At 30.7% G+C, this 27,533-nt stretch overlaps 2 protein-coding genes across 4 annotated transcripts; both read right to left on the bottom strand.

The window, feature by feature from the left end:
* Nucleotides 1-2,299: 2,299 nt before the first annotated feature.
* LOC119662942 lies at nucleotides 2,300-8,711 on the bottom strand. Of its 3 annotated transcripts, XM_038072598.1 has the most exons (5): nucleotides 8,263-8,711; nucleotides 7,956-8,186; nucleotides 4,690-4,804; nucleotides 3,752-3,894; nucleotides 2,462-2,558 (listed from the first exon to the last, which is right to left on the bottom strand). In XM_038072598.1, exons 1-5 carry the CDS (start codon nucleotides 8,372-8,374, stop codon nucleotides 2,545-2,547), a joined length of 615 nt encoding a protein of 204 aa, XP_037928526.1. In that variant the 5' UTR covers nucleotides 8,375-8,711; the 3' UTR covers nucleotides 2,462-2,544. The 3 variants fall into 3 exon arrangements, with proteins under 3 accessions (XP_037928525.1, XP_037928526.1, XP_037928524.1); XM_038072597.1 differs by lacking the exon at nucleotides 3,752-3,894 and having other exon boundaries at nucleotides 2,300-2,558; XM_038072596.1 differs by lacking the exons at nucleotides 2,462-2,558; nucleotides 3,752-3,894 and adding an exon at nucleotides 3,904-4,558.
* A 5,052-nt stretch (nucleotides 8,712-13,763) lies between these two features.
* Nucleotides 13,764-20,672, bottom strand: LOC119662941 (the record flags this gene model as incomplete). The annotated part of the gene is given in 7 exon segments (XM_038072595.1): nucleotides 13,764-15,973; nucleotides 17,841-18,057; nucleotides 18,130-18,272; nucleotides 18,334-18,487; nucleotides 18,559-18,724; nucleotides 18,855-19,049; nucleotides 19,115-20,672. Coding segments are annotated over 7 exon segments (4,550 nt in total), but the record flags the coding sequence as incomplete, so codon positions are not given.
* Between the last annotated feature and the right edge of the window lie 6,861 nt (nucleotides 20,673-27,533).

The following is a 27,533-nucleotide window of genomic DNA, read 5'->3' as shown; positions in this document are numbered from 1 at the left end:
AGAATTCACGTGTCACATGCAGGATAAACCTCTCCTAAAATAAATGTGACTTAAGTCAAAGAGACATATCTCAATCGACTCTCAAAAGTAGGAATATATCTGAGGACTTAATAGATAAATTTTGAACTCAACAGAATTTAAAAACACAAAATAAATAATTCATTTCCAAAATACATGATTTCATATAATCAAACCATAGACATATTATAAAGATCTTACATAAACCACATAGACACCCACCTCGTTACCATATTTCTCCTCAAGGAATTTAAAAACGGCGAATGCCGAAATACTTATTTAAACATATTTTAATTATTAAAGTGTTTTGCCCTTTACAGTAAATGGTGAAATATCGAACGGAATTATGAACTCGTTCGTTCGTTACGAACGAACACAAATGATGTCAGTCTGGAGATCAGACGAAGAATCACCATTGCTAATAGGTGCTACTATGCGCTCAGTAGGGAATTGGGATATAGAACTCTCTCTCGACAAACGAAACTTACGCTCTATAGGTCGCTCATCCTCCCTGTGCTTCCGTATGGCGCAGAAGCATGGAAGTTATCACAGAATGATGAAGCAGCACTGGGAGTGTTCGAGAGAAAAGTTCTTCGTAAGATCTTTGGTCCTCTACGAGTTGGCGACGACTACCGCATTAGAATGAACCAAGAGCTGTACGAACTTTACCACGACATTGATATAATTCAGCGCATTAACATCCAGCGGCTTCGCTGGCTTGGTCATGTCATGAGAATGGATGAAGATGCTCCAGCGAAAAAGATGTTTGAAGCAGTAGTTGGCGGAAGAAGACGTAGAGGTAGACCGTGTCTCCGGTGGAGTGATCAGGTTGAGGGAGCACTAACTGGACTTGATATACGAGACTGGAGAAGGCGCGCACGCTGCAGAGGCGCCTGAGGAAACATGCTGCGTCAGGCCGAAACTCGGTAACGGGTTGTTATGGCCACATAAGTAAGTAAGTTATGAACTCGTTTCCTAATGCAGGAAGTAAACATGTTGTGATATACAGAGCTTGGGATATATGTACATTACTGGGGACTTTTATTTTCAAATAAACTGTATAAAAATAAATATAAAAACAACATCTTTGTTAAATAGACTTGCTTTAACAATTATTTACAGCTTCTTGGGTCTTGTATTTGGATTTTAAAACATTGATCTAACAAAAAAACTCTATTTTGATTGTGGCTTCATAAAAATATACTCCTTTGATTCTAATACACTCGTATCAAAGTTTTTTGAACATATCTACATATTTCTTATAGACCGATTTAACTTTTAATTCGGAATGGAATAGCATCCTTTTGAGATTTGTCAATAGACAACGACGAATGAGCCCACAACTTAAAATACAATTCATATCATTTGATGGTTCGACTTGTGTCTTTACGTAGTATTCATAGAGTCATGATGAAAGACTCATATTTTTCTCTCTATTTATGGTAACTTCTTGCAATTGTATTCTATCCCATGAATACTGCTACATAATATTCTTTGTTGATGGTATTTCTATTTTCAAGGTAATCGACGAATATTACACCGAGTAGGTTTCAAAATACAGATGTCTTATCCTATTTGACCAACTGTTACATTGTATGTAATAACTTTTCTAATAGCATTTTCAAGGATAAACGTTGGAATAAAATATTGTCTACTTTTTTTTTTGATATATTTACGATGTCAATTTTTTTTACTTGAGCAACTAAAGTGTTCGATCTAAACGATGTCTACAAAACACATCATCAATATTTATTGAGTTTTATAAAATTTTTCAAACTATTCTTTTTTTTTAAGTTACATTAATATTTTTCTTTAGTTTGAAAATTTAAAGTTAATTAATTCAGAAATACCACTTTCACTTTTCAACTAATATTCGAAATGTACATATAAAAATGGTATGCATAACATTTTAACATTATATTCAAACGATGATTTAAACAGCAGCAAAGACTCTTAATCATATTTTATATGTAAAGTTGAGATAAAAAAATGTATTCCCTTAAATCCATGCAAATATATTTGACTCATTTGATAATGAATACAGAGCTATGTCAGAAAATTTAAATTCATCTAAATAGATTTGAAATCATAGAAATCTTATACAAATCTAATCTTATACAAATAATACTAAATTGATTATATTAAATGAATCACAACATTTACGTATAATGTTATAAGTGATTATAACATAAAATACTAATGAAAATAAATGATATATGAACAAAATATTAAACTTTTGAGATCATAACGTTTAAATACGAAAGCACCAGAAAACAATATGAATCTTTTTTTACACATCTTTTAAAATTAAATAAATGATCAACGAAAATGCTTATGACTCGGTACAAGAATGAATTCATTTCATGGTATGAGGAATTAGGGGTATGCAAAGTTCATATTCATTGCTTATTATCTCACCTTTGAAATTATTTCTTGTATTACACAAATCATCGTAACAACATTCTACGTGGTAGGAATTTGACTTTTCGTGACACCAGGCTGGATCATCAGGCGGGATGTGAGTTTCTAAAGACATGCATCTAACACAATAACCAATCATTTTAGAGTTTAAGTTTTTGTTAACCACTTTTTCACTAAAACTAACTTATATTCTTATATTACTCGCATATAATAATTATAAAATAATCTATATCTTACGTATCTAATATTTACGTAGATCATTACAAAATAAAAACAGATTTAAAAATTATTTTTTTAAAATAAAAACACCATTATTAGACCGAGGATCATTCTCGGCCCGATCATTCAAGGTTGCCTAAATAACATCAACATCAACATCAACATATATGGTATATCAATTCTAATCTAAGCCTCTAATAGTTGTGAATTGCGCACATTTTATAATATATCATATAATATATATTACTATCTGTGTTAGTAGAGCAGCTAGGAATTATAATTACAATAAAAAATATATAAAAATAAAATAAAAAATTATCGAACTACATAATCATAAAATTGTTACTTATCTGTTTATTACTAAGTACATTGCCCATTAAATTCTACTTAAAAAAAAATATCCTTAGCACATGGTTTATGGTATAGAATTAATCTATCTAATAACACTTGACACCAATTCAAATAATTAATTTATATTTTTAATATATTACAGTCATGTTATTAACAAACATTCTTTGAAGGTGCAGTTCACTTTATTTTAGAAAATAAAGTTCATATAATCAAAAATACGAAAGGAACTTAATTGACTTATGTATAATTTTTTTTTTTTTTTTTTTTTTTTGGATCCGCAACCAGTCAATAGATATTATATATATTTTAATAAGGTAAATGAATTAAGTATTATTATATATAATAAAAAATATTGCATGCAGATTACAAGTACAACACTACTTGAGACATTATTACCAAGTATTGTAATTATTCAATAAAAAAAGAACAAAAGTGAAGTGAAGTGAAGTGTTGGATAAGTAGATTAGAGTAAGTAAAATTTAAGTTGCTACAATGCAATTAAAAAGCTTGTACCGCAGCATCGTTCGGTTGCTGACTAACTTGTGCATCAATCTAAAATGTTAAGTAATTGTTAAAAGTGTATTTGGTGGTAAAGTTTGAAAAACAAAAGTGCGCAAATTAAAAGATAAAAAATAAATTCTATATTTTAATTATTGGTGTATATAATTGTGTAAATTTACAATATTGATTCAAATATATTGGAGTATGTTGTTAAAATGTATTTAATTCATAGGTATTGTACCTGTGGTGAAATTCAATTTTAAAAGCTCATCTTTATTGCAGAAATCATAATCGCAACATTTAATCTTATATATATTTTGCTTTTTACGGCTCGTCAGGCATTCAAGCGGTTCACGCTGTAGATCATATACTTTTTGGAGGCATCTACGAGTACATTATATGCATTGGGTGTAAGTTTGGATCAAGTTCAATTATTAAAAAACATATTGTAAAATTGTTGGCGTTGTAAAGGCATTCGTATTCATTAAGTTAGTAAAAACAAATTTTAAATATAACACAAATAAAACACAAATAACAGAAACAAATTAGGGGATTTTAAATTATGTATATGTAAAATTTATATTTGTTACGATTTGCAGTTTACGACTGATTTGCAAAGAAACAGTTTAGAACGAAATGTTAGGTGATTTAGAACAGTTCGAACAAGCTAGGTTGCCATTATTTTCTAATTAAGTATTTTTTGTCCTTGCATAACTGATGACATATTCAATTCAATTAAAGTAAATTTGGTAGCAAAAAACAAGCTATGTGACTTCTTACTAACGTAACAACAAGTTACGCTAGTAACAATCAAACAATTCGATCAACGAAATGTTTTTGCGGGTTCCTCGCACCTTCTTTATTTCGCTCCAGATCTATCGGATGCAATTTTATTTTTGGTCTCAATTTTAAATTACACAAATCACGCTCTTTGCAGCAGGCATGTCCACCACGAACAGCAGCTGGACGTGCTGTTGGTCCACCATTAGTACCATCATTACACCATATGAATCGACCAGGTGGGAAACTTTGAGTTAAATTTAAACATCTACGAATAGGGTCATTATTCGACACCAGAATATATTTTGTGATTTATTATGATATACATTATGTTATATTTATTTAAATATTTTATATTTATATTGTCTTCTTAAAAGAATAACTTACATACAAACTTACCTATAACTAAAAGTTGTCGCATCTGAACCTTTTTCTACAGACGTAAAGCAATATCCATCTGTTTCGCATATAAAATTTGTTTCCTTGCAAATATCGCAATGACATTTTAGAAGCCCTTAAAAATAATATAGAAAATTGATAAATTATTTATATATATTGTATGTAGTATTAGAGGGATTTCGAATACAAAAATTTCTATTAACAAAAATAATCACTAATTGCTTATTACTAGAAGTATTCTAATAACATATGGGTTCTATAAAGAAATTTTTTTACTTAAATTTAATTTGTCTGAAGTTACATTTTATTTCAGTGGAATGACACTTTTGCAATATCATTTTTGGGCTAGTATTTTGGGCACGTCATAAGTCAACTGTTAACTGACACTATATTAATATTAAGAAATGTCTGTCAAATCATCACTCAAAAACTTATTCTGAGCAGCGTTTATAAATTACTTATATATGTATCCAAAGGTAAATGTTTAATAAAACATGTTTAATAAAACAGAGTGCAACAGCCCACTTTTGCTTTAGCTTACATTGGGAATTAAGAAGACCCAAATACGATCTCATGAACTATCAACACACCTTGAACATATCCGTATTTGCTGCAGTTTAAGGACTGCTTTCATGATTGTGAGAAACTTGTTCAAAAATTAAGAAAATCAGAATCAAAATGTTACTTCCAGTTGAACACACGACGGGGTTCATATCTAAGTAAACTAGTTCTAGACGGGTTTTGGTTTCCGTAATACTGTGATATATGTTACAGAATGTCACAGAAATCAACAAGTAATTGAAGCAAGTGTTTTGTGACTATATAATTTCCTAAAATAGAGGTACGGTATGGCCTCCAAAATCATGCAATCTAACGCCAGTAAAATGTTTTAGTTAACAGTATTTGAAGTCATTGGTGTATATGGCCATTGTAAAAAAGATATTAGGACTAAGTCTACGTATTTCATATGAGTATATCATTTTACTAATTTTGCGATTTACTTGCTTAATCAACGCTAAACTGATAATAGAGAATTAGGTATTTCAATGAAGGTCGAGTTTGCAATAATTGTCTGTCCAAGTGGTAAGTCAAGTCTTTGTTCATATTTGCCTTCATCCTTAAAAAGTAGAATTTTCAGATATTAATGAACTTTATCGCTTCTTTTATAAAACAAAACGCTAATAATAGAGTGAAATATAGTGATTTTGGATGTACGATGGACTAAACTTTAGTGCCTTACTTTCATTTGAACTAGTTAAGTATTGAGATGTTTATGCTATACTGATCTCCTGTCCAGATACGGCATTGTATTTGCTTGTGGGATAGAGTCCGTTCCGAGTGATTTAATGAATTTAAATCTTCTGCAATAGTAATCGTATTTTCTGCAGTGCAATATACTTCATTTTCATTTCAATTACTTAATTGTAAATAATTTATTGGAATCACAAACAGAGAAAACAACAAGATTTAGATATTTACATCGTCTTCATTACATTTCAGGCACATTCAGACAGTTTTTAGATAATATTCAAATGAAATTATGTTTCAAACCTGATTAGCAGTCACTATATACTCTACTGCTGGAATGATTTGATTATTTACAGTTTATTCAGACATTAACTGGTTTTTACTTCTACTAAGAAACAACATATTCATTTCAACCAATAATTCGTGATCAAAATTTGATTTTCTTGTGTAGATTTTTATTGGATAGCACTATCATAGAATATTTTTAAATACAAATATTATTAACATAAGGCTTTGGGGAAACATCTACTACAGCAGAGATATTGCCGATTGCATAATATATTATTTAACTTCTAAATTTAAATCTATAACTTAGTTTTGCGACACTTATTTCGAATTTAGATTCTAACTTTTTGGAAGATTTGTCAAAAACGCTAACAGAATATTTTTCCACACTTAAATAATACCCAGATAGTATAGTAAATTAATATATCACTGGAAAATTTAATGTAATAGAGCAAACACTGTCTTGAATAACAGCGTTTAAACCCTAATTTTTAATTTACTGACACTGAGAATTCACTTTAACATAAAATAACAGATTATGATTCAATATATTCAATACACCTTAAAATTTAATAGGAAAATAATTCCTGAATTTTGAAATAGGAAATTGGCTATCGCATTTTCAATAATTATTATTTAAATTAAGTCAAATATATATTAAAATAATAATAAAAATAAAAAAAAACATATACTCTATAACATTCAGTGTACATATTGAGAAATAAGTTTCAGCTATAAAACATAGGTATTTTCACAGTTAATTCATTAAACTCTCAATTGAATATTTTTGTGATAAATAATATGTTACCTTTAACTGCATAATTTATATGCCACCTGGAAAATGTTTAAGGTTAAAGGTTGGGTTACAAAAATGCATTATTATAGTTAGGCAACTGAAAACAACTGAACTTTCATTTTTCGAACTACTATACTATATAATTAGAAACTTCTCTAATTCGTCAAAATTATTCGCTACTTTTACCTTACAGGTAACATCCTCAATAATTCGCATACATTTTTGGTATATTTTGCTCTCTAGTTCGAAGTTTTGGAAAGCTTAGATTTGAATCACAAATTCTAAACCGCTCTATTTATGTTAATTTTTATGAGGATATTATTCTTATAAGCAATAAATTTATATAAATATTATACTTTTAACAATGAATAGATATATGGTAAAATACGAAAGATATTGTATAAAATAAAATCATATAAAATGTAATGAAATATGTGTATATATATAAAATATCTGTATTTCTTTTTTTTCATTTGAAAAGTTGAGTTGTAAGAAAAATAATTAAAACTCTTATAATTATAACTTATTTCTTTAACCTCTATAATTCGAAAATTCTGAAGTTTGATAATTTCATTGTCCCTTGGTATTTGAATCTAAAGATTCTAATGTTTATCCTTTTCACATTTTGTGCATAACAAAATCTTATACTAATCGTTTAAAAGTCTAAAAATACAGTTTAAAAATTATTTCCTCATATATTTCTCTTTTTCATATTAAATAAAAAGTATACAAAACATAATTTGTGATTAGGCTGAAATATATGGCATATAGTTAGTTATGTGCTACATATATAATTGGATAAATAAATAAAAATATAAATTGTAATATGATTCATTTTTTGTGTAAATAACTTTTAACTATCAATCTGTATATTGACAAATAATATTTATATATTCAAATATAATTAAAATACTATTAATGTTTAACTGCCACTTACTGTCACGTTTTTTATGGCCATAATATACTGTAGGCAAAGTATTTATAGACATAGGCGTTTGTTGCGGCGCTAATATTGATGGAATTGTTTCAGATATCTTAAGATCAGTAAGGATATTATTATTTTGTGTTTTGTTTGAATACTGAGCATTTGGTAGAGGATTCCAGTTTGGAGACGCATTTATTGTAATCCCATGGTTGGTAGTATTTAAAACGATTTCAACTGGACTAGCTAGAATTTATGAAATAGTGAACAATTTAGCCAATAATAATTTTAAAATGTATATTCAAAATCATTCATTACACACCCGCAACTCTGTAGTTTATGGTGAATGCCCCAACAAACGTAATTATTACTACGTATAAAAACTGTGGCTGCACGGCTATGTAAATATTTCGTAAAATTCTCATTTTGGACATCGTAAAACTAATATCTTGCAAAATTATTGCAATTATTTATGTTACTAAGACCGTGGCAACAGCAAGTGCCGTTTATACCACTGCCCCATGAACAAAACCAGTTGAAAATGGTAAGATACATTTAGGTCGAGTATAGACAAATTTATTTTAATGCATTTGTTTTCTTAGTCAACCAAAATAGAACAGATAATAATTCTAGTAATTGCCACTTTTGTTTTGATAGTATTCACAAGATACAATTGATTTAATTAATTCACTCTTAATTATTTTAAAAACTCCACTCGCAGACTTTTTTGTTAAATTACTTAGCTTATTCCTTAATCTACTTTTTCTTTATTATCAGTTCTTATTTTATGAATGAAGTTAGCTGCGTTTATTCGGACATAATATCCACAACGGAGTTACCAGTCGCTAACACTAAAAAAATTTTTTATTCTTACATATTGGAAAACATTTTCAAATCTTATATGAAATTATAAGAACGACATAATTCATATGTATCTGCTTTTTTATATTCCCCTTTTTTTGTAATTTCGAGCCTATCATTTCAGAAAAGAAACCAAATTTATTAAACTCATTAATTTACATGAAAGAAATGAAGAGTCTGTACTAAAATCATTTTTATTACAATATATTTTAGTTAGAAATAGCGAAAAAATGACCAACCATTTATTATAAATTATTCCAATGTTTTGGTATTACGTAGAAATAATTTTCTTTATTTGAATTAGATTGAGTCTGACGTTAACAGTCAACTCTTATAGTATGTTCCCACTTAGTTAAGCTTAAGCATGATATAGACGATGAAATTTGTTTGCAAACAAGGTTTGCTGGCTATCAAATTGCATCGTCTATACTCAAGTTTGCAAACCAAAATTTGGTTTGCAAACTAGTTTGCAGTGAAATTAAAATTTTTCAATTATTTGTTAAGTTTGCAAACTCGTTTGCTTGTGTATATCGAAATTTGCAAACTTCTCATAATTTAAGAATTTTGGTGAGCGTCGGACAACCAAAGATTACGGATAAAAATTATTAATTTTTGGTAAAAAGAAAAATAAATGAAAAATAATTAAAAAATTGCTAGACATTAGACAATTATTGAAGAAGTTTATATATTTTAAAAATTATTTTGTGCTAAAAACATTTTTATAGTAAGCTTTAATACTTAAACAATTATTATATGCATAAAAATTTTAAAATGTAACATATTAAAAAATTGAAACAAAAATAATTTTAGTTTAAAAAATGAAATAAATAACAGGTTGCTATGATCATCACCTCAATTTCTTCAGTTTCAATTATTGTTTTGCACTCTGTACTTGCTCCGCTGTTGATATGAACGCTGTAGAAAATAAATCAAAATGAAGTTTGCCAACCTTGTTTCAAAGTGTATAGCAAAGCGCATATTCGGTTTGCAAATTTGGTTTGCAAACAAATTTCATCGTCTATATCATGCTTTACTAAATAAATTTCATTAACCATGCACAGAGAGCTCTCGTGCTTTTTAACTAACTTAAAAATGTAATAAGAAATTTAGAACAAAACTGTCGAATGTAACTTTTAAAAATTAATTTCTCACAAGGAAAATCACCAAACGTTGAAGGAATTGACATATGTTTTGAATGTAAAATGTAAATAAACAACAGCTGAGCTGCAAACAAATACATTGAGGATGTCAGTACTTAATAAAATTTTTGTTTTAATTAATTGAATTTGTAATGGTTATATAAAATGATTTAATATATTAATTTAAATTTATTATTTTGTGTGGTGTATTATTATATAAAGTTTGTTTAAAAGAACAGAAGCTCTTTTCAAAGTTTTTAACACATAAAAGCTCTTTTATATACAATAAGTAAATGATGCCAATGGAAATGACAAAATAATGAAGTTACTTAAGTAACTTACTAAGTAAGCAGTGCAAACACACTACTTATTATTTGTGTATAATAATCATATGAAACTGTGAATGTCTTTTAATGCATTTTATTATAATATTTGAAATAAATTCGTTGACTTACCCACTTTGTATTGCAAATATTTACTAAGGTTACTCTACGCCGTACCATATTTCAAATTAATAGGTCAACTGCCTCACTTTATAGAATTATCACACAATGAACGATGAAACATCCGAGATGTTATCATGAAAAAAGACAACTGTACATTTTATCTCTAATGTTAATATTTATCGTAATATAATTTTAAAGAGCGCGTAAGAGATTCATTCAAAAATAAATTACTATTTTGTTGCGATAAAACATAATATTTACTCGTAAAAACAATACATTATAATAAATATAACTTTTATACAAATTTATGAAAGCGTTATTGATAAATTGGAAAATGGACGTATTTAAAGTTTCTATATAAAGTGTGTTCTTTTCACATGAATGGTACACCTATTTTTGTCAACTAGCACAGTATAAAAATAACGTTACACTTTTACTGTTTATTGGTCTGTCTTTCAAAAAAGTTAAAAAATTGGAGTTTTTTACTCTAATTACATAAACAAAGGAATTATCCAAATTCCTTTTCAAAAGAATAAAAAAGGATTCAACGATTAAAATACAAGGCGTAACAAATTGCCATCTAGCGGAAACTAGCATATGAATTGTGTATGTCCGAACCGATGTGTTTATTTTATTTGTCATATAAGTTCATTTATGAAGTAAATTCTGTTAGGAACATTATTGAATGGCAGTTCTCAGCTGTTTGCGTAAAATTAAAAACAATCAACAAAATTAACTGTTTTCAATTGTTCACAGTTTTTTTAAAATAACTTCAAATTTCACGATTTGAAAAAGTATTAACTAAGCCTAAAATTGATAAAAACACTACATTTTAGGAGCGAAGGAGTTGCAAATGTTTTGCGGATTTTGTCATTAATTGATTTTTTAGTAACATTTAAAATATTAAAAGTAGTCTGAATAATAAACATATATTCATATAACAATGCATTTGTTAATTTCACACAATGTGTGAGTAAGGTGGATAATTTTGGGGGTCCAAATTTTTCATATATCTTGGTATTAATTATTTTAAGCATTCAACTTCTAGACAACATAAGGCAGGAAAGAAAGCTCTCAGTCGAAAAAAATGATCGATCACTTCATCTGTTGCCGTAAGACTATTGAAGTATTAGTATTGCATCCAATTTTAGCAGTATAGACAAATACATTTAAATAGACAGAAGCTTTTATACGAAAAGGAAACTCCACCGGGGTTGCCTAACAACCTTACTTAATATATTAGTAATATGTGGGTTCTGATATCAACCGCATTAACATAGACGGTGATTGAAAACATATCCATTGAAGCAACTAATTCCACGAGTACTGTAAATATTTAGGAAAATCAAATTAAAATTTTTATTAAAATAATTTACTTTGACATCAGTATATGTACTGTTTTTTCTATATACAATTAATATATAAGTTATATATAGTTAATTTACTATAAAAGAATTACCTGTAAAAATAAATGATATTGGGTCTCAGGCAATATGTTTTCATTGCCTAAGTTGGTTAATGGAAAAAATAATGGGACCAATACAGATCTACTATTTCGTAATGTATTTTGTAATATTATGGGGAGGTTCAAACAATATAATGAATTAAGAACTTATTTTGAAAGCACAATATAGATAACCGTGTATCTTCGTATTTACAGGAACTATTTTATATTTCGTTATAATAAAATATATTAATTTCTCAACTATACCTACATATTTTTTTATTTTATTTTGCAATTTAGGTCATATTTGCGCTGTATCTTTTTGCCGCTACTCGGCGTCTCCAATTTCGTGTTGCCTTTTATTTTTTAAGTGTGGAGCTCGAACTTTTGTGTTTCTAAATACATTTTACAACTTCGATACTGCTATTTTAAATATTTGCCAAAAAAAAAAAAACGGAAATAGTCCTCGCTTTTTTACTGATTTTCATTAATTTTATTTGTCAAACTTGGAAAAAAACGATTTGCAGCCATTCTCTATTCGTTTACTATCTCCATGATGCGTTTTACAAATGTTGTGGAAGTCTGCATATTTCTTTGAGTCATTTCCATATGCATTCATCCAAAACATCACACTTCCTTGGAAAATGTCTGAGTGTGTTTGTGATACTTGTTCCGCTTATTACCTGTACCAGTAACCACGACATGACAAACCTTCCACTAAGATTTAAACATTTAACCATAATGTAGTTAAATATAGAGCAACTACGATTCATACATAACAATACTATAGCATAACAGTATTTATCGTATCTTGATATAACACAAAAGAATCTATACTCCTACCGGCGGAGAAAGATATATAAGTTATCTTACATAACCATTTGTTATTCTTGCAAACTGAGTTTTGCTTTGAATAAATGTGCGTTCACATGCTTTCCTTAACTTTATGGAAATCTTTAAAGTAATATTATTGCCACTATTGGACCAGTAGCAAGTCTAAAATATAATACATACATATATACATAGTGCATTACACATCACTGATAAAAATATCAGTTTAAAGTTTTATTCCGAGCGATTATCTTTTTATGGACTTCCCTTCAGATTTACAAACCATAGAGAAAAACTAATCACCATTTTTCAGTTACATATATAAAAGTAGTAGAGCTTTTGTAATTCTTTTTCTTGGGTTTGGCAATCAATTTTGTGTGCAGGGCTTGTCAATATTAAAAGTACTTCTCAGAGGTTTACCTACGTACTGCCCTGACAATTAATTTCATAGGGCGGCATTTTGTGTTGTATAGACGTGAGCTTAAGTTTGCACTACCCATTTGTCGGAATGATAGGAATCGGTTAGCTATATACTAATTTGTCCTTATTTTTTTTTTCTGTGAAGAGAAACTATATACTTCATATATCTAAATTTCACTGAGGTCAGTTTAAATTACTATATAGCTATAGTGTAGTTTACAAGGAGAAAGACTTTATAAAAAATTAATTTTTAACTGAGCTAATCGATTTTGGCCATTTCCCAAAAAACTTAGTGGAAGAATGGACATTGTAAATAATATTTTATAGGTAATTATACTTCTTCTAATTAAAAAAATTAAAACTAGAAATCGTTTTAATTTTGCTTAATTATTTTCTATATATATCTTCATATATGATTATAGAAAAAACAATCTTTATCTTTTTTATAAACGGGACAAATATATATACGGGACTCAAAACGAAATAATTAAAACAAGTACATCATGTGCTAATATAACAATTCTTGTATTTATATAAAACCTTTCTAAATATTTACAGAAGCAGTAACAACTAACTTAAGAATAATGGATTTACAATTTACAATTTTAGTGTAAAAATTTAGAATACCTTACTTTATAAAAAGGCATAAAATTAAATTATATAATAAATTATATTTATAATGGGATTCATTAATATGAATAAAACAAACATGTAGATATAAAAATTTGCATTTTATGGCGTGCGATAATTTAGAATTGTGTATTCTAGACCTAGTCTACTTGCTAAAATGCTCAATTTGTTGTAGCACCCAACTTCTTGACTTGGAAGGACTCATATGTGGCGGACACAAGATCACCTGACTTTTTTGGACTTTTGGTGTGGCTAAAGATGTTGTTGAAGACAAAATTAAATTCTTTGAAGAATTGGTTTTATCATTCTCTTTTATCATAATCTCTTTAGTTTCGTAATCTAAACGTTTCTCGTTATCATCGCTATAAACCGCCGAGTCTCGAAAATCTGTTTCTAAACATGCTTCAACGTTGTCTTCATATTCAAAGTTATTTGATTTATCGAGACTGTTGGACACCAATGAACGTTTATCACAAACACTATCGCTTGAAGATGTTAAAGAAAAAATAGAATCACGTTGCAGTGACTCTGGAGTCTCAGTTTTGAACAACAATGTGGGATCAATATAATCAACATGTGCCATTCGTTCTCCAACTGCTTTGCTGCCTTGCCGATGTAGTATACTTTGCCGATGCATTTCTGAAGCATCAGATATGCGTCGTATTAGTGCTTTATTGGATTTCCCATAGAAATGATTATAACCTTCCACAGATTTACCTAAACGAGAGAAGAATGAATTATCTGATGCTGAAATGACACCCAGATAACTGCTTGGCACTTTATGACGTTTGATGGAGGTATTCTTTGTAGGCTCAGCAGAAATAACTTTATTCAATGAATTTGATGATTGTGAAGAATATGTCGTTGGTGACGTTATTAACTTAATCACACTTTCTTGACTATCATGTTTTGGTGTAGAAGTGGTAGGATTGGAGGAATTGGCAATAACTGGACTAACTTGTGCGAGTTGATTAAAATCATTTGCAGTTTCGGTATCATTTTCTGCAAATTTTATTAAATTATCTTCTGGAGAATAAATTAAAGTCACATAATCCGAATCGGGTCTCGAAAGACATGAATTCTTTTTCTCACGTAAATAACTAATTTGATTTTTTTTGTGAGTATTTGATTGAGTACAAAATTTATAAGGAACATGTACATTTCGTAGTAAAGTTTCATATATTGCATCGCTTTCCACAACTTTGAGAGAAATATTCTTCTTACATATATGCAGGTCATTTTCTTCTTCCAAAGGTGGTGGCGATCGTGAAGGTGGTCTTGGTGGCAATTCTTCTTTCTGTATATTTGCAATTGGAACAGCACGATAATGTGGAAATCGTTTTCTTAAGACTCGTTTATAAATTTTTTCATAGTCTTTATTAGTCTGCAAAATATCGGTAACGATTTCTGCATCTAATTTGTGTTTTTCATTCGGAGAAAAATTCAATTCACTTTTATCTTGTACCACATATTTCCCACTCAGAATCTCTTCATTTTTATCGACAGAGTCAGTATCACTTATTGTTTTCCCTTTTTCTTTTTTCTCCACAAGATTATCTGATGATTCGGTTATTTTTAGGATTGTGTCTGTTGTATCATTTAATTCGGTTAAGTCCGTGTAAAATTTGGAGGATTCTCTTTTAGCACCGCGTTGTTTTTTCAATGTTACTATACGTTTCGGTAATATTTTGTTATTGTACTGTTTGACGTCAAAAAGCTTTTTAGATTTGCTTTTCTGCGGATCTAAATTCGTATTGCTGCTGTGCAGTGAAAATCGTTCCTTCTTATTCAGTAACAGATTTTGTTCACAACTTATACGAGGAACAGATTTGCTACGCTCCTTAAGTGCTTTATCTGAGAATATAAATGATTCCTGAGGTTGACGATTAATATTGGTTAAAGATCTTAATATATTTTCCTCCGATGCAATAACATTGTCTGCACACTTATTCTCATTATTCACATCATAAGTGTTATCCTTTCCACTTACTCTATTTGTATTGCCTGATGTAGTACCTGATGTACTCGAAGGTGGTAAATCTTTAACATGAAAATTATCTTGCACAGAGAGATCATCACACTCTTTTGATAGATCAGGGTCATTTAATTGCTCAAACGATCCAGAATTTGCAAACGTCTTGCGTTTTGTTTTGGAACGATTTCTGATTTCTGTACGACGATATTGATTACGCCGCTCTAGATAAACTGGGGTAGATGAAGAATTCAAACTCCATTTCCACGTACTTTTATCAGTAATGCGGTCTAAAAAAGATTCAAGAAATAAATATTTCTTATTATTCAATTATTATTTATTATTCAAAATTGGAATATATATGTGTGTATGAGGTTGAATGCTTCAATATTGGAATATAGAATTTGAATTATTTTATAATTGATATAAAAGAAGTTGTGAAAATTACAGAAACGTAAAACTTTGTTATTTTTAACAAAGTTAATATATATTATATATTCAACGCTACTACAGAAGATAATGCACTGTACTTTAAACTGTTACCAGAGAAATAATGTTAGTAGAGCAGTCATTAAAAAACCAGGGCTTATTACTGTGATACTGTACTGTGATTTAATTGCTAAAATTAGGTAAGTTGTGCGATATTATGATTTCAGATAAAATTAAATGAATATGGATTTCTATGCTAAATAGATGCTATGCATTTAGCACAGATATTTAGTCAAATACGAATGAATGTGCGACTGAAAGTAAGAATGACATACAATATGCTTAGAATTTTTGCGTCATACTTACTTTGTTCCTGAATGCAACAATCATCTACAATCATCTAAATTTTCCAAATTATACTTGTATATACTTGTACCATATGTATACTGTACAGTATTGAAAACAAGATATTCCGTGTAAAACAAAGAAAAATGTTAGTCACTCTGAATATCGAGCTGCCGCCCTGCCCTTTTATTATTATTAGGTGCAATTAAATTAGACTCTACGAATTATGATATAGAGGTAAATTTACGAATAAAGCTTACAACACTAAAAGTGAAAAGAAAAAATAATATTACTTATCATTATTAAAACTAATGCCAAATACATATAAACATCTACTATATTGCATAAGATTTGTAGATCCCAATTATATAATTCAGATCAAAATAGCATATAATCTAGAGTTACTTTATGTTTGATTATAAGAATTAATAAAGCGCTTTCTATTAATGATGTTAAATATTTTTACATATATGTGATTTTAATATTTTCTCTGTCCATATCACATAACATATATATAAATAACTTTACCACATCCTTTACTTACAGAGTTACGTTATGGATTTAATCAAAAAGTTTTTTGTTTAATATGAATATGAATATGAATACTTGGTTCACAATATTTTAAACTAATGGATTGGACAGTTACACATATTTTGGATATTAAAGGACAGTACAACTTAACGCACAACATGCCTATTTCTGAGTTTTGAATAAGGAACTTTGAAGAATCTTCAGCATGATTCGTATTTGTTGCTGATAATATTGTTGAATATAAAATTAATAAATCATTATGAAAATATTACATTTCTAGTAAAGATATTTAATTCAGATTGATTTGTTTAAAAAAGAACTAAAGTAATATATAAATGATTTGATTGACATTAGGTCTGTTCCACGAGCTACTCGTAGTAAAACTCAAGTAAAACACAAGTAAAGTACAAACTGAGAGCGTAACATAAATAAAGTGCCAAATTACGCTCTTTACAAAGATTTTCATGGAACAGCTTTGTGTAAAATCTGGTGAGAACACCAGTGCCGCGCAAATAAACAATACAAAAATTTAAATTCAAACCAAAACAGCTGATTCACACATCACACAAATTTTACTTCAAATAAAATCTACGAGTAAAGCCTACGTAGCATTTTTCAAGTACAACAGGGATGTTACGCTCTCATTTACTCGAAAATTCACTGGTGGAACGCACTTGTGTATACACAGTGCTACTCAAAGTTACTATGAGAAGCTCGTGGAATAGACCTATTATATGAGAGTATATCTAATTTTCAGTAATCCCACAGCTGACTTTCTTTCTTGTTTGATTTTTTTATGGTTTAAGAGCTTACATGATACATTCTTTTGTTGTAATTTAAGTAATTATTTACCTTCCTCATCTCCCAATTTGTAAACAAGTTCCTTAACATGATTCGGAATATTATCAAATTTTTCCAATATAACAGCTTTAATATGTTGAGTCCATAACCTTTTCTGCTCTCGGTTTTTAGCAGTAAGCTTAATTTGATGTCGCGGTTCGTCGTATGGAATTACATAGAAACTAGTCGGATCTCCAGGCAAATGCTCACTAAGCATCAAATTATTTTGCTAAATAAATATATAAAACAACACTTCATAATTCTAGAAAGCACTAAAGAATTAGATAAATATGTCACCTACATGTATATAACTTTTGAATTGTAAACGACTATCTTCTTTTTGTTTAGTTAAAATCAGCATAGTCGAAAACAGAAATACCAAGCGCGGTTTACTGTTTTCCATCAACAAACCTTCCTGTCGTAACTCTCCTAACACCGTAAGTTCTAAGGGTAAAAATAAAATGAACTATATAGCTGTATCCAACAATGTTGTTTTTGCACTTACCTGGTCCTAACCAACCGTCTAAAATGCCAGCTAGTTCCTTAACACGACTTTGCTGTTCTAACTTTCGTTTGACTTGGTCTATATTATAAGCAACTTGACGCATGATTTCATGCGCTTGAGTCACTTCTTTCACGTCAGAATGTTTGCGTAAATTCTAATTACAAAATAACATAATAAAAATTTAAAACTATTTCGTTTAGATATTCCTGATTTCGCATTTCTTACGTCTAGAAGCAAATGATATTTAAGTATGCGCTGCACAGGTTTCAATAGGTATGAACCCAGTGGCAAGGTGTGCTGCAACATTTTTTGTGTAGATGCCAGTAGGGCGTTCGTATGCGTCGCTTGCAGTAATTTTGTCAGTAGAGATATAGCTTCAGGATAACTTGTACTGCAAAAAATAAAATTCAAGTTTACTTAGCTGAATTTACATTATAAGTGCTTAAATAAATAAAAAATTTAATCGAGTAATATAGAACAGTGGACATTATGTGTCAATGCCATACGAACTAAACACTTACCAATATTTTGTATACACGTCGAACCCGCCTCGTAGTTCAATAAAACAGTTTGCGATTTTAAGTGAATTTATCCCAGATTCCATTAATTTCTTTAGAAGTGTTGTATTGAACTTGTAGACATCTTGAATGTTGGAGAACAGTATTTTTAACTCGTCATAACTCAAGCAGGCTCGTTCCTTCCAATCAAGCAAATATCTAAAAAGTGTGTTTTATATATAATCTTTTTTATTAATCGTTTTTTATAAATATAATGTATTTACCCCTTAATGACTTGCCCTAAATCTTCTACGTAATTTCGTTCTGAGTCTATAATTTCCATACATGCGCGTTCGTAAACACTTAAACTAATATGAAGATCAGTTGATTCATTTTCGCTGTGGTCAGCTAAGCTTTCCACACTTGCTAGATAGGAGCTGTTTAGTTTGCTATTTAATTGATCTGATCCTGAACTTGAACTCGATGTTGTAGAACATATTGATGATGATGATAAAGGTCTGATTTTTAATTTAGCAATGTCTGGTATAATGAGTCCGGGATGTTTCCGCACCTCTTTTGGGGAAAATTTTGGCTTATTTATTGTTACAAGGTCTATGCTTTCACCTGGCGATTTAACACTTTTGTCTTCTAAGACATTTATAACATTTTTGTTTGATATTATTGGTTTAGTATCACTTTCCTTATTCGCTTTCACAGATAAACTATTTGATCGGGAATAGTATCGTACGGATGATTCTGAAACTTTCGAAGAAGTAACAGCGGAACTGCTTCGCGCTAGGGATTTTGATATTAAAGGGATGTTAATTGTTTCTACTACTCCTTCAGTTTTTGTTGGAACACCAAAAGATAACTTTTCTGTGAGTGTCATATGCTTTATGCTATTATTTAAAATTGAATAATTAATTGCCTCGGCGATTTCTTGCGGATTTGTAGCAACTGACTTCCCACTATACGTATTACGTTCAATAGATTGAATTTTACTGGCGCCGAATTTGTGATTCGATTGCTTGAGTTTTTCTAATTCAATAAGCGACACAGTTCTCTCTGAGTCTGTATTAAATAGCGAAAGTTTAGGTTTATTATTTAATTTATAAGTAGGATTAGAAGGTGATAAACTTGTCGTTGTTTTTGTATCAATGTTGTCATGACAGTCAATTAGAGATGGGGTTGTTATTTCAATGGATCTATGATTTGGTGTAGAGAAACTTAACGCATCCAGATATTCTGTGCTAGAGTCAAATGTGTCCACAAGGTCATTGCCAGATTGTGTAAGTTTACCAGTAGTTTTCGAAAGCGGAATATGCGAAAACTTAGCTTTATGAGTGTTTGTTGGAGTTGAAGGTTTTTTCACAAAACGGTGTTGTAATACTGGACTGAGTGATAAAGTTTGTAAATTATTCTGTACCGCATTAATATCAACTGCGTCTACCGGTTTTATGTCTGATATTGTGATCAGGCGTTGAACATTCGGAGACAACACGCGGATATTACTACGGTGCTTTGAAGAGTTTTTGGTAGATAAGATTGATTTATCCTGATCCTGGATATTTGTTGTGGTGCTGGAATTAATTTCAGCTACATCTGAAGTCTTTGTATTGCACTGATAAGTTTTATTTGCACTTTTGTTTATACCCGATATGGATTTCTGAGTTAAACTTGGTGGCAAGTCATAATTAGAGTTAATGTTTAACTCTGGTCCTATAAAAATTGGCTGATCCATTGTTATATGAGAGGAGTTTGACTTTTCCAGACTTGTTTTCGATGCATTAGCAGTCAAATTGTCATATATACCAAGTATTGATTCTAGTTCTGTTGCACTTCCTGAAAAAATAAAACCAAATATTTTTAATAAATATTCAATAACAAAATAGGCATTAAAAGTTTTATTCATGTTAAGTTTTCGACATGTAGAAAGTATTTCATTTTATTTAGATGAGCTCTAATAATATAAATTTCAAACTAATTATTATTAAGATTTTACTAAATAAATTCAATTTTATCTATTCTATTTATTCTATTTTAATGAATTCTAGCTTCCATCGCTTTTATATGATGGACATGTACTCGGTGGTTACTACAAAAACAGATTATACAGATTAGTAATAAAAATTTTAATATGTTACATAATAATAGAAATTACAATTGTAAAATTCACTCTTATTAAATAAAAATTATTCTGTAAAATCTTAATTGGCATTCATAAAATCAAGTTTTTACAATATCTAGACAATCGCTTGCATTAAACTGATTGATCGAAAGCTTGATTATCGCACTTGCACTTAGAGTTATCTGGGAAATTACAAGGACCACAGTTGCTAAGGAGCTCTAAAATATTCGTAATACTATTATTAAGAAAACAGAAGTTTATGCCGACAGGAGAAAAAACGTATTCGTCATTTAAATAAAACATCCGATATTATAGATTTTTTGGTAACAAAAAATATATCCAAACATTTTTTATTCAATTAAATTAGAATTTAAAATTAAATTCAGATCATTTCCTTATAATCCTGACGGTGTTTAAATCAATTATTGGAAAAGAAAAAAACTTGACATTTTTCAATAAATAAACTTATTGGGATTTATTTAAATCGTTACTCGAATACGGGCATTAAAGGAGATATGAAATAATCCCTTTTTTACCAGTTGATGCTTTAAAACAAGAATTAGAGACCTTTCCAGATATCCAGCAAACTGCATGGATGTCTCAAAGAGGCAATGAGGTTAAAACACTAGAGAAAAAAAATTTACGCCGAAAATGGCAAGTCACTCAACAAATTCAAATTTAATAAAGCAGATGAGGAGCTAAAAAAAAATTTGTCCATATCAAAAATAATATATCTATCTGAGCCTTTTCTCAACGAAGAACAAAACTATTTTTCTATGGAAGAACAATATGACAATAGTACATGGACTGAAATCAAACGCATTTGAAAAACATCTAACATACATTCTTCGGCCTAATAGTACTTCAAAAAATCACGTTACAACTTTTCCAATAACAAAAAAAGATGCAGGGCTTGCCTTAATAATGGCTGACTTTAAGATCAGCTTATAGTTATAATTCATTTATAAAACTTAAATTTATTTCAAGTTTATGGAAAATCGCAGAAGTAATTATGATTTTCAAATCAGAAAAATATATTTATATCATCTCATCTTATCGGTCAATCTCACAATTTCATTGATATCACCAATAATATTAGAATACTCGATTTGAAAAACATTCTTTCCCACCTAGCTGGAACAGGTCTATGGAATACAACAAAAGTCGAAGAAGCGGTTGAGCAGAAAAAAAAACCACGAGTATTTTTCAGAATGATTATAGACGTAACGCATTGGGATAATACCAAACAGCATGACAGTCTTATGCGCTCAGGAATAGGTTAAGAAAGTTGCAACTAATCTTCAAAACGCAATAAATTTCAAAACTGAATTGATGACAGCTACAGAATTTAATAGTATATGTAAATTTTACAGAGAAATTCCTTGGTTTACTCTCAATGCTAAGTTGAGCTGGAAGGACTACAGAAAAGTATAAAGAATTAAATCTTTAATTATAAAACATGAATTGGTTGATTAGCGAAAATCAAATTTATCTATATCAGGGCTGTCCAAAGCACGACTCACGGGCCCCAAGCGGCCCGCGACATGTTTCTGAGCTACCACAATTGGGCAAAGTTTTCTATGTTATATTTTAGTAACATCTCATATTTTATTTTTATGTTATCCCAAATAAATGAATTAAAGTATATTAAATACTTTATTACACTTAACGTTAGTTTTCTTAATTGACAAAGACTTAAGTATATATTTTATTGTGCAATTGATTCAAAAAACTCGTATCCAGTGCCGTAAGTCATTACATTAATAATAAAATATTTTTCATATGGCAACAACTAATATTAATAATGCTGATATTGATAGAAATGTAAAAGATATATTAAGAAGAGTTAATGAAACTAAATTTAGCATTATTGCCATATTTTTACTACTCTCTGGAAAAATTATGAACGTTTTCTGCGGCCCTCTAACGTATTTAAGTGATTGTATTGGCTCAAGATTTTATCTGTTCTGTACAGCCCTGATCTATATAATAAACTATTGCTATGCAATATGAATATTTTAGAAAAGAATAAAATTATTTTTCCTGAGTGAACATATGAGTAAATAAGGGATAAATAACGAATCTTTAATTATGAAAGCTAAAACCTTTCTAACTGGCATTTCCGTTTTTATTCAGCTTTTACCGGCTTATATCCACTTAAATTCCCACTTCCTTATATCCACTTAAGTGCGTTAAAATATGTTCAAAGAGCTCTCAGAATAATCAACACATTTCTGTTTCAAGTCTCCTGTTAGCAAATGAGGGAACCATTTCGAAGACACGTTTCTGGTCTACTGTTCTTAGTCTGTTTAGTTATACCTCCCCGATTTTCATTTTACAGTGTGGTGTTACCAATCAAGTTGGTAGAGAAAATTTTGTTTAATTTTAAAATATGGTATTTATCTCTCAAACTTCTCGTATGTAAAAATCAGATTTTCTGGAATTAATTCAATAACGTTTCGAAAATCGGTCTAAGTTTAAACGGGCTGAACGATTGAATTTATTACTAAACAGTAAACGATATGAAACTCAAGTAATAACATTTTCTTTGCTACTTAACAGTAATTTAAATGACTTAAGTGATTTAAGTAACCACCGATAAGTTGATTTCAATACACCATATCATAGAATTCACATTTTTTTTCTTGGAAGCAATACTTTATAAACACTACATTTTTCCAATATGAAAATGTATTTTACAATCATTTATTCGATATAAAATATGTGTGTTACAAAAAATATAGTTTATATATAGTTTGATTCAGAAAGTGGTCCAATTTACAGTTCTAGGACGGTTTTTGATTGTGATACATCTCTAAACGAAATGTCGACGCAGCTCAATATTTCCCTAATCTGGATTCAGGATAATCTAGGTTATAGGAATATTTTCAGCAGGCAAGTTGGCCACAAAGGGAGCTTCAGGACCGCACTCGGAACACCTAAATAATCTGAACATATTGCTAACATCATGCAAACTGTTACTGAGTTCTTTTTGTACTGCAATATTTAATAAAACATGGGAAGACTCAACGATATGCAGGCATCTGTATGCAATCTGGCTACGTTCCGATAAAAGGAAATCTAAAATTCTCATTAAGATACCCTGTAGAGATATAAGTATTTGGTAGATGCAATTACAGGTCACTGTAAACTAGGGAACCATGCTAGAAGATCAGGTCTCCCTTTCAATCAAATTTGTCACAGGTGTGGGGAAGACGATGAGAGTGCGTCTTATCTACTATGTTTTTACCCAGCTCATGCACGGCGGCGACTCAATATATTAGTAGACCCCTTTCTTGAGGATCTTGACTAGTTACGGGATCTGACACTAAATAGCATTTTAGGCTTCGTAAAAGGTTCTAGGTGGTTTTAAACCCTGAGTTTTTTCTATATATGCGGCAACATAATGAATCAATAGGACAAGTGAATCCACTAGGGATCGCCGGCATAACCTAACCTAACCCAGAAAGTGAGCACATTTATGTGTATGATTAAATAATGGGTTAAGTTGTCTATGTTACAATTCCTGCTCCTCGTATTTAAGACTCGATCTTGTGACGATTTTTTCCAACACGTCACAAATAAATTATGATAGTTGAAAATAACATGAAGTTATTATAGTAAACAAATAAAAAAACCCAACAACAGAATTAAAACTATTTTTAGTCGAAAAATATATATACATGAAGTTATTATTATTATTGTAAACAAATAAAACAATAGAATTAAGCTAATATTAGTAAAACCAAACCCACGAAAAAAAATATTAATCTAAGCTATGAAAAAATATATAAAGTATTAATAAAGTAAAAGGAATTATTTTAGAAAGTAAGATAATAATAAGTAATTATAAATTATCATAGAATTTAGTTATCAAAATTAAGAGAAACAATTAATCTCTTGAAAATACAAATTAAGTAATAATACTTCCGATTTCTTTGAGGGTAATTATTTTTACAAAATTTTAATAATAAATATGCAGCGAACAACAACAGCAGAACATAGCGAAATCAGTAGCAGGCAATAACAACTTTGAAGAAAGCTACACAGTATGCACTCAGAAGTCAGTTATCCCGTTATATAAAATCCGTATAAAAGGAGAAGCAAAGTAAAACACAGCGACTTGGCCACAGCATTTCGAGCAGTGCACATCACCAGAGAGACTTGGCCACAGCACTTCGAGCAGTGCACATCACCAGAGGGACTTGGCCACAGCACTTCGAACAGTGCACATCACCAGAGGTTCAATCACAGGTCGTGAAGCAGAACACTTCACAAGGTAATCACAGAGGTAATTATTAAGTCATAGAACTGATTCCTTAGCAACGCAGCCTTGTCGGTAGCGTTGGTTCCAAGTTCATCAGTGTAGCCCTATCGGTAACACTGTTCCTTAGCAACGCAGCCTTGTCGGTAGCGTTGGTTCCAAGTTCACCAGTGTAGCCCTATCGGTAACACTGCTCCTAAGCAACGCAGCCTTGTCGGTAGCGTTGGTTCCAAGTTCACCAGTGTAGCCCTATAGGTAAAACTGTTCCTAAGCAACGCAGCCTTGTCGGTAGCGTTGGTTCCAAGTTCATCAGTGTAGCCCTAACGGTAACACTGTTCCTAAGCAACGCAGCCTTGTCGGTAGCGTTGGTTCCAAGTTCATCAGTGTAGCCCAGTCGGTAACACTGACTCTTTAACAACGCAGCCTCGTCGGTAGTGTTGGTTCCAAATCCACCATTAGTTAGAATTTTTTTATTGTTTCAGGAATTATAATAATTCTTAATATTTATAATATATATTGTTAGCAAATAAGCTATAAATATTGTAAAATAAATTTCGGAAAAGATAAATAAAGAAATTAAAACAATTAACTGGCTTTAAAAATTATTATTCGAACGATTCAGGGTTATAAGAAATATTCTTGTAACGACTCTGGGATCCGGCGAGCAAAACCTCGGCTGGTAAAAAGGTTCTTTACAAGTGGCGCCCGAGCAGGGACCCTGAATACAACGTAGGAAACTTCGTAATATAATAATGAGTAAGGAGGATCCGATTTTAGCACGAACCTGGTTGGTCACATCACAGAACTCTTAACTCGAATGAAACGAATTTAAGAACTCTGGAAGGAAAAAAAATATATCAACGTATATCACACGTGGAATACAAAGGGGCAGATATGAGTCCTACAATGCGCTCATCCATTCAAACAATAGAACATGTGGAAAAATGGTCCTTCAGATATGACGGTGGCGAGGATCCATTGAGTTTCATCGAACACATAGAAGAACTGGCAGACAAGTATAGCATCGATGTAAACTTAATTCCACGCACAATGCCCTTACTTCTCGAAAATAATGCACTAATATGGTATCGCAACAACAATTGTCGTTGGCAGTACTGGACACATTTCAAGGTTGATTTTCTAAAGTTTTTTATCCCGTCTAGATTCTTTAAGCAAAAACAAGAACTACTGCAATCCATAGCCATCGAAGAACAACAGCAGCAAGTTAATCAACAACGACAGCCACAACAGCAGACTAATCAACAGCAACAGCAGCAAGTTAATCGACAACAGCAGCAGCAGCAACTACAAGATACGCTAGAACACGGCGTACAACAACAAGATCCAAGACCTACCAAAGTGAAAATACAGCGAGATCCAAGTCCTATCAGAGAAAAAATAAAGCAAGATCCGAGACCTACCAAAGTGAAAATACAACAAGATCCGAAATCTACTAGAGCACCAAAGTTACAACAATACCGAGATCCAAGTCCTATCAATACAACACCTAGCCGAGATTCACAGCAACCACAAGACACGCTAGAACACATCGTACAACAACAAGATCCGAGACCTATCGAAGTGAAAATACAGCAAGACCCGAGACCTAACAAAGGGAAAACACAGCAAGATCCGAGACCTATCAAAGTAAAAATACAAGATCCGAAATCTACTAAAGCACCGAAGTTACAACAATACCGAGATCCAAGTCCTATCAATACAACACCTAGCCGAGATTCACAGCAACCACAAGACACGCTAGAACACATCGTACAACAACAAGATCCGAGACCTATCGAAGTGAAAATACAGCAAGACCCGAGACCTAACAAAGGGAAAACACAGCAAGATCCGAGACCTATCAAAGTACAAAAGTTACAACAACTACAAGGTACACAAAAGCAAATAGTACAACCGCAAATAAAATTTATTGAAACACAACAAGGCCAACAGGAACAATTACCATACCAAATTAAGGAACGTTGTCTCGAAACAGATGACAAAGTCAGCACAAAAAACCAGCAACGGCAAACGAAAATTTGTTGTACAACCCAACCGGAGAACGATCAGATTGTCACCACGGCCCAAGACGAATTTTATAAAATATTCAAAAGTCCGAAGAAACGTTACAGAAGCCAAGCACTATAATTTACGACCCAGAGCATGGAAACCACAGATTGGCGATATGGTTTTAGTCAAAACACATCCGCTATCCAACGCTCAGGCTCATTTTGCTGCAAAACTAGCCCCAGAACCACCGCACGCAGAACTTTGGGAACGGATACAGAGGGACGCTCAAAAGTTAAAACGG

Source organism: Teleopsis dalmanni, unplaced genomic scaffold (genome assembly GCF_002237135.1).
Source record: "Teleopsis dalmanni isolate 2A unplaced genomic scaffold, ASM223713v2 unscaffolded_contig_0029, whole genome shotgun sequence".
NCBI lineage: Eukaryota > Metazoa > Arthropoda > Insecta > Diptera > Diopsidae > Teleopsis > Teleopsis dalmanni.
Note: the sequence above shows the minus strand (reverse complement) of the source record. Positions and strands in the feature narration are given on the sequence as shown.